This window comes from Pelophylax lessonae (genome assembly GCF_965119305.1).
Source record: "Pelophylax lessonae genome assembly, chromosome: 5".
Lineage (NCBI taxonomy): Eukaryota > Metazoa > Chordata > Amphibia > Anura > Ranidae > Pelophylax > Pelophylax lessonae.
In genome coordinates this window covers 151,879,448-151,888,497 of record NC_138772.1, presented here as the reverse complement: position 1 = coordinate 151,888,497, position 9,050 = coordinate 151,879,448, and the positions used below count along the sequence as shown (strand labels likewise).

Sequence of the window (9,050 nt, the reverse complement as noted above, 5' to 3'; positions counted from 1 at the left end):
TAGTGCTTTCACATGATCCTGTGTTCACTTATCATAGATGAAGAGAAGTCCCATTAAAAAAAAAAAAAAAAATGCACATGATTGGGCATTGGGCCAAAAGCATTTTGATGAATCTTCCCCACCCACAAAATGCTGCCCAGGAAAACGAATGTACATAGATGGTTATTAAGTTCACAGTAGAACCTGTAGTGTGAGAAATCTGTAGGTGCAGAATTAATTTGGAAAGGAGTTACCAGGCTGTAATACTGAACCAGTGGCTTTGGCATATTGAGTCCCTGACCCTGCTTTTACATGTTTGCAGATCTGGTGTTTTGGCATCACAGGCTGCATGCCTGTTCAAGGTCAGAGATTTTTTGTAAGTTTACTAGTATTTTATGTATTCTTGAATACAATTCTAATTGGTCAGAAACCTTTAAAGTCCAGGTCACTATTGTTTGTGAAGTCCTAATATTCACTGGTTGTTGCTAACAAGGACTGGATATATTGCACTTCTCGTAAAATGTGATTTATGCTAAAAATATATTGACATTAATAGTGGATTTTTTTTATATGCAGAATTTCCTTGTTTATGATGGGGAAGGGAAGCCGAGTTGTTATTTGTGGACTGGCCACAGTTGGAAAAACTGCTATTCTTGAGCAGGTGATATATGGAAATCATATAGTTGGTAAGATTCTTTAACATAATCTGTAGTGTACCATTTGGTATAAATCCACTAGAAGATATTTGTCACGGAAGTGTCATCATGTGTCGCCTATGTGTTTAGTAAAATATGGTGATACTCCCTATCTTAATTATGTCTGCCATAACTTGCTGTCAGTGACCCGTTTATTTAGTTCTATAAAGTACCATGCCCATTTGTACACTTTTTCCATGTTAAGTTAGCGTCAACCTGTGAGTTAGTAAACATGTTGCAACAGAAATTTGCGATCGGCGACTGCTGCCTTGTTTTTAATTATGCAAACTTTGAGTCTCTCGTTCTCATCCTTGCTTCACTATGAAGTCATGACCTTGAACATAATGCAGATCAGTTACCCCAACACTTTATTGGCTACATGCTTGGCAAGTCAGTGTCCGGGTGGGGAGCACCTCCAAAAACAAGTCCCCAGTGCCACTATATTTCTGTCCTGAACAGTTTTCTTGAATTTCCTTGAAATTCCTTTCAAGACAGAAAGGAAGAGGTTACTCTAACCCCACATATATTGGGCTTTTAAATGGTGACTCCCAAATGAAAGAACAACCACATCAATAATTTATTACAAAAGTACAAAAATGCATTTATTTAGCATCCACAGTCATATAAACAGCCTCGTAGTATGTAGGGCCCATAAAAACATAATGTATAACGGATAAAAAGTGCATAATGTGCCAACGTGTTTCGTGGCCTATGTATTCCGCTTCTTCAGGGCTTCTGCCATCCGTATACACTTCAGACATCGAATATGCTATGCATGTATAGGAAATAGAAACAGCAACATAATAACATAACACACATATAGAAAATATACATTGGCCGGGGGGGGGGGGGGGAGACACCCCCCCCCCGTCCCATGTATATATTGGATTTTTCAAATTTATGTTTTATTTTTATGCGTATACAGTATGTATATTTTTCTATATGTGTATTATGTTGCTGTTTCCTTTTTTCTATACATGCATATTAGATGTCTGTGAAGTGTATACAGATGGCAGAAGCCCTGAAGAAGCGGAATACATAGGCCGCGAAACATGTTGGCACATTTGGGAGTCCCCAATATATGTGGGGTTCGATTAACCTCTTCCTTTCTGGTTTTTCATATTTAGCTATAGGGCTGGTTTTGCCCAAATCTTTCTGACTCGCATCTATTGCCACAAATTACTACAATCAGACAGAATTCCCCTTGTAAGACAATAGAATTTTACTGCTTCGTTTATCCACACACATATTGACTCATTGCCAGATTTATAAGGCAGCAAAAGGGGTAACTGCCCTGAGTTCCCCTCTATGCAAAAATATAAAATAACATTAAAAGTTATATAAAATAATACATTTAATAAAATAAAATATAATATATTTATTTCTATCTTGAAGTAATAGTTTGCTGGTCATAATCTGTAAAAGTTTTTACTCTGGACTGGTATATTGCATTATTTTGGTGTGTGTGTGTGTGTGTGTACATTACTTCAAAATGGTGTTGTGTTCTACATTTTAAAAATGTGTGTCTGTCATTGAGACTGTAAACCAACCTTGTGTATGAGGGGCCCCCAGAACCTGAAGTGCCCCAGGCTCCCCAAGGTCTAAATCTGATCCTATATAGACCACAGGGAAATTACCATGGAGGGGAGGGGCAGTGACATCATAACCTCCACCTTGCTGAATCGGAGAACGCCTTGTATTCATTGAAAAGAAAACAAAAAACAAGAAGTTCTAAAAATGATGGTGCCAAAGGAGCAACCCCCTGTGGTCAACGTGCAGAGGGAAAGCCACTTGCACAGCACCTGGAAGCTGGTCTGCTATGGCCCCTTTCACACATGCTGTCCGTTTGTCCGTTTTTCATCCATCCGTTGACGGATGAAAAACGGACATCAATGTATCTCTATGTAAAAACGGATGACAACGGATGATCATCAGTTAACATCTGTTTTCATCCTCTTCCGTCAATGTCAGTTTTTTTGAACGGATGAATGCCCTAATTTTCATCCGTCAAACGGATCGGATGACAAACTGACGGACAAACTGACGGACAAACTGATACATTTTGACGTGACTGAACTGATGAACTGAACGGACCGTATGTGTGAAAGGGGCCTTACACTATATGAGCACTGACTAATACAGTCATTGCCAGCTTCCCCAGCAGCTCCTCGGGTATATGAGATATGTATTTTACATTGGTCCAAGCTGGCCCCATGTAAGTATGTAATAAGGATCATACCTGGAGTTCAGCTTTACGAACCTGACTTGTATTCATCTACGGTCAGTACTGAAAGAGCTTGTATTGGGCAAATGCAGCAGGCTTTCGGGTGCCTTTTGCTTGCCTTTGATATCAGAATGAGATACTTCTGAGATCATTCTGATGTCTGACAGGTGCAATTGACCTATTTCTGACCTGACCTCCTAAGCTGCATCAACCTGCTTAAAGCTGCTTTTGCATTCCAATGGACTTGAATGCAGTTCCAGTAAGACCTCATAGTTGCAGATGAGCAGCCTCTAGGACCACAAACCATCCTATGTGATCAAAACACATTCTCCTAAGGTTCAGCGCCCCTACATCACAAAGATTGAATGCAGTTCTGACATGAATAATAAAAAGTATCGCATACCCTAAACATTCCATTTTTGTTCTGTAAAAACTGTGCTTACCCATTTTGCAGGTCAGGAACACAGTGACACCCTGGAAGATGTTTATATTGCTTCTGTGGAAACTGACCGTGGCGTGAGAGAGCAGCTGCGTGTATATGACACACAAGGACTTCAAAATGGAATGGAGCTGCCAAAACATTACTTCTCTGTTGCTGATGGATTCATTCTAGTCTACAGTGTGGACAGCTTGGAATCTTTTCGAAGGGTTGAGCAGCTTAAAAGGGATGTTGACAGATTGAGAGATAAAAAGGAGGTTTGTTTTAAAGAACTTCGCTAAGCGCTTATCTACAGGTCTTTCTGTGAAAATGTACGCTTATATATGTATAGTCTCTACACCCCCCCCCCCCCCCCCCCACACACACACACACACACACTCAGCAAAGTGAGCATTTCTATCGAGCATGTCTTTTTCAGGAAAAAAAACTTGTTTCCTGTTTTGTAATGCAAGCTTTTCACACATGAACCAGGAAAAAAAAATCTTACATGATGTAGTAAACTTTTCTTGGTCTTATCAAGTTCCAATGTCAGTAGGCATGATGACGTGTGGGAACAGGCGCCAAGGTATATGAAGGTGATTTTAGATAACTGACTTTACATGAACTGAACCACTTTTCCTTTTTTTTTTTTTTTTTTTTTTTTTTTTTTTTTGGTGTGTAAAATCACCTAATAGACAAACAGAAAAATTTTGCGCTCAGTGTGATTGCTTTATACCTAGAGCTGCACCTATTACACCACCGAATACAAATATGAAGAATATACACACAGAACAAATGTGCTACGAGATAAATAGGTGCTAAAAAGTTAATTGGGAACAGTCCAAAAGTAGAAAATCTAGATTATACAGTATATAAAGTGCACTGCCAAACTGAATGATATGAGAGCTGAAATTCAAATATATGTGACCAATTCAAATATATATTGGCCACATACAGTATATTTGAATTTCAGCACTTTTCAAATCATTCAGTTGACAGTGCACTATATATATATATATATATATATATATATATATATATATATATATATATATATATATATATATATATATATATATATATATATATATATATATATATATATATATATATATATATATATAATAATTCATTTTGGACAGTTCCCGTATATATATATTTTTTTTTTAGCACCTATGATTTATCTGGTATCGCACTTGTTGAATGTGCATAGACATATAATCGCCTATCTGCCTTTGTTCTTAGGGATCGTGAACACGGCTGCTTTTTATGTGCCTTTGACATATAAATGATGGATCAAGGCAGCCCGTAGGTGACTTGATTTTTCTTTCCTTCTACCATTTTTTTCTGCCTGTTTTGCACTGGGGAGATTCACCTTCCTGGTGACTATTGTCACAAAAACAAAGTGATGGGAAATGGAAACGTTACAAATGTCAGAGCAAAAGTTGAAATTCAGACATTTCTGGTGACAACTATAAGAAAGTGGATGGGTCATCTAGTTACCTGTTGTGTCTTCTAGAGATGAAAAGAAATGGGATAAAGCTGCAAAAACACTGGTTGTAGGGTCATGTTGAAAACTCCTGGTTATCAGCCAAACTGGTAAGCCCCGTACACACGTACCGATTGTCGGCCGTAAATATTCGTCCGACCGATCGGCTGATTTGTAGGCTTGTTAGTATGATGCTGCCGACAGCGCATTTTCGGCTGAACAGAATCTGTCGTGCAGGCATTAAAATTTTTGTTGGCCAACACCAGAACGGCTGATTGTTCGCCAGTCAGTACAGATTTCGGCCGACAGACAGCAGATTAGCAAGACTGGGCATGCTCAGAAAAGAAAAAAGACAAGGAAAGTTAACCATCACATGACATCACTTCTGCAGTCGGCTGTTGTTGGCCGACAAAATTCGTGTGCAGTCTTTTGCAGTTTTCAACAGACACGACAGCCCTGGACAAAAGACGGCCGATCGTTCGGCCGACGATCAGTACGTGTGTACGGGGCTTTACCCCTTCCTCCAAATGAGTTCTTTGAGCATGCTGCAGAAAAAAGTAATAAGTGCTAAAGTGCACTAATTATTTAATCCTTACCGAGTAGCTCTATCTAGGTCTGCTCACTCAGCCTGCTGTAAATTGATTCATCAAGAATATGCCAGGGGTACATAAGAAAAAGAAGTTGCTATTTCTTTGCAAAGAAAGCGGACCACAGAATACATTAGCTGCCTGTAGTAATCCTGTTTAAAAGAAGCAAAGTGTACCCAATTGGGCACAGGCGGATGGTGGGTGTAACAAAATGTATCATTTTAAAAGCCCACCGTGACATAAATGCAGCCTAATTAAGGACAATCCTAGAAAATAAACCAGCAGGAAAGATTTAAAGCTGAACTAAACTCTCTCAATCAGCATAACCTATTTTTAATCCTTCTGCTGCTAGCATTAGTAAATAGTGTATATACTTGGTGCCAAAATGGTAACGTACATCCTGAGTCTTCATGGGCATTTTCTTTTTCATCTGGAGGAGGGAGTTTTTGTCATAATGTGCAAGTACTGTATGATAAACAAACCTGTTTGTACATTATGGCACACTTACCTCATGATTGCTTAGAGCTCCAGTGTTGCGATGGCTGTGCCCTCCCCCCCCCCCCCCCCACAATATGTAATTTCCTTACACAAATCTATCATTTACCCCTTCAGGCAGGAGATGAACAGCCCGGTGTTCCAGGGGTTGACTACAATTGCTGTGCTCTAGAACAGTGTTTCCCATTTTTTTTTTTTTTTTTTCAGTTGAGGCACCCTTTAAAATTGTGCCCACCAAGCTAAGGGCTCTTTCACAGCAAGAGTTGTGTCCGAGGGCACATGTTTTTTTACACATTCCCGCATTTCATGCTTTTCACTGGCCTCTATTCGCGTAAAACATGCAAAACGGTGCCAGCACAATTTTTTTAAAAATCAAGCTGCACCAAAACGCATGGTACCATGAGTTGTGGTGGGTGCGAACGCACATGCATTTCCCAAGAAAGTGTGTGTGTGTGGGGGGGGGGGGGGGGGATTAAGAGTTAATGGCACCCACACGTGTCTTTGAAAGGCAGGAAAATACACAGAAAATTTCACACGCGTTACCACTGAGTACCTGGTGTGAACAAGCCCTAAAATGTTTGTGAGGCAGAATTTAGTGGTCTGTAGGCTGTATATCTTCGCTGCACTGCATCCAAATTCCGCACCGCATCAGTGTGAACCCGAAACTGAAGGAGACCAAATAGGTGAAGTTCTTTGTTGGGGTTTACATACTGGATGATTATAACATTATTCCATAACCAAATGGATGATTTTGTTTTTCAAGGTGGTGACGATCATTCTAGGAAATAAAGCTGACCTAGAGGACTACAGACAAGTGGACACAGAGATGGCTTTACAATGGGCAAGAGGCGAAAAAGTAAAATTATGGGAGGTGACGGTGGCAAACAGGAAGACCTTAATTGAGCCATTCACGCTGCTGGCTAGCAAACTCAATCAGATCCAAAGTAAATCAACCTTTCCTTTGCCAGGGAGAAAAAGTAAGGGGACCCCATCTTCTGACAACTAGTCTACAGTATTGCATCTCTTAATGTTTATTCAGAACTTTATTCTAATGTTTTGAGCTGATCCCTTCAAGGCACTTTAGTATGCATTATAACATATAGATACTGAATACTAACATATATTTTCTTTCATTAACGTGTTGTCGTAAAATAAAAGCATCAGTCCTTTACTAGGTCCTATTTGCAGTGTAGAAAAATAAAATCACATACACTATTGTATAGAATTTGTAAACCAAGATCACAGTTATTTGCCACCTATATAGTGCATATGCCTTTGATATGTGATAATTTACCTTGTTCTGCATAATCAGTTCCCTCCAAGAGAGACAATTGCTTTTTTTCACAGCATGGTTCCCGTGTTGGTTATGGTGTTACAAGGCCTGGCTTCGGCATGATGTCTTCCTGTGAGCAGCACCCGGTATCGCCTAGACTGGATCGTGATCCACTGTCACAGGTCCCTTGTATAAAATTCCTCTTTGTGTCAAGTTATGTTGATTACTTGTAAATAAAGGTTTTACTCATAAAGTGGATCTATCACTAAAATTCACTTCATATGAATCAGCTGGGCACACCAGCATTGCTAAATCATGTTTAAGTTTTGAATACCAAAATTCTTACAATCAATGTCTCATACACACTTGGTGTTTATTCCCTGTGCATGAGCATCTGATGTTTAGCTAGCTGGAAGGCCCACCGTCCAGCCCTTCTGTGGGCAGCCTGTCAAATTCTATGATAGTCTGACAGCGAATGGACTGTACCCTCAAAGCTACTTCCATTTAGGGCAACATGCACCCAGGGATGAATGCTAGAATGCAGATTGCTTGTGTTAGACTGTGTAGACTAACAGTCCGAAGCAGTATATGCCATCCTGTGTGATAATAACCAGAAGTACAATAGACAAGACACCATGACTACAAGAGACATGCGGGATATGTAACAGGACTCCCCACCATGAGGGGGGATGTAACCCTATGCGCCCCCAAGCTGACGTCCCTTTTGGTATAGGAGCATTTTAGCGATTACCGATACTTATGCAAATGCTTAGTATCGGCACCGATACCATTGCAACCCTAATATTTTTGCTTGCAAGTGATTGGATGATGGAATTCAACAGAGCTTCACCTCATTCATTAGGTTAAAGAAAATGCCTGTGCAAAGGGAGCAGCCTATTTGCCTTAAGAAAAACAAACCCCAATGTGGAGGTTTGTGAGGTGATGCATGGCAATCAGTTGGACTTGCTAACAAGCATGTTAAAATGCTCTTGCAGGTTGGCCTCATGTGTCAAATATGCAAGATGTAATTGCTTCTTAGTATGAAAAGTAAACTCTTGCTAGCAAGTGCATCAGTTGGAATCAGTGCATAAAGACATGGTAGCTTAGGGTAGTTGGCCTAAAACTGCAGCATCTCTAGTCCCCAGCTACTATACTGGTTACCCTTATTGTGTTCCTCTTTTTTTGGTCCGATCAGAACCTGTGGTATTTTGGCCATGAACATACAGGTGCATAGCACCCAACTGTTCCTGATTTGGAACAATGTGCCTCTGTCCTCCTCGTTTATCCCTCAGTTCGGTCTGATCTACAGTGGGTATAGAAAATAATCATCCCCCCCCTTTTAAAATAATCACATTTTGTTGCTTTGCAGCCTGAAATGAAGAAAGTTTTTATTTTATCCAGCAACCTTTAACATCCAAGTGACACAACATGTTAGGAAAAAAAAAAAATCAAAAACATTAACGGAGTTGGAAAAAGGATGACCCCCTTGTGTCAGTATTTTTTTATTTTGTCTGTTGGGATAGGTCTCTACTAACTTTACAATCTAGACTTTACAATATTTTCCCACTCTTCTTTGCAGAACTGCTTATGTTCAGTTAAATTTTATGGTGACCATTTGTGGACTGCAGTCTTCAAGTCATTCCACACAATGGCCGTGTACTTTGGGCCATTGTCATGCTGGAAGGCAAACCTTCTTCCCATTGACAACTTTCTGTCAGTAGGCAGAAGATTTTCTTGAGGTATATAGCTGTATATAAAATGCACTATTTATTTTTGCAAAAGTGTTTCCCAGGAATAGTAGTGGTAACAAAAGGACTTGTTTTGTTTTTGTATATGTAGCAGGTTTTCCAGGCCTGTGGCCTGATGTGGGTCTGCCATTGTTACCGGTTA

The 9,050-nt window shown here is 39.8% G+C and overlaps 1 protein-coding gene across 4 annotated transcripts; it reads left to right on the top strand.

Annotated features, from left to right (window-relative positions):
• The first annotated feature begins 262 nt into the window (after positions 1 to 262).
• Positions 263 to 7,493, top strand: NKIRAS1 (NFKB inhibitor interacting Ras like 1). Of its 4 annotated transcripts, none has more exons than XM_082257800.1 (5): positions 263 to 341; positions 556 to 665; positions 3,353 to 3,594; positions 6,651 to 6,864; positions 7,235 to 7,493. In XM_082257800.1, the coding sequence occupies exons 1-5, from the start codon at positions 292 to 294 to the stop codon at positions 7,294 to 7,296; spliced, it is 678 nt and encodes a 225-aa protein (XP_082113926.1). In that variant the 5' UTR covers positions 263 to 291; the 3' UTR covers positions 7,297 to 7,493. The 4 variants fall into 4 exon arrangements, with proteins under 4 accessions (XP_082113926.1, XP_082113927.1, XP_082113928.1 ...); XM_082257802.1 differs by having other exon boundaries at positions 286 to 355; XM_082257801.1 differs by lacking the exon at positions 7,235 to 7,493 and having other exon boundaries at positions 267 to 341; positions 6,651 to 7,059.
• The last annotated feature ends 1,557 nt before the right edge of the window (positions 7,494 to 9,050 follow it).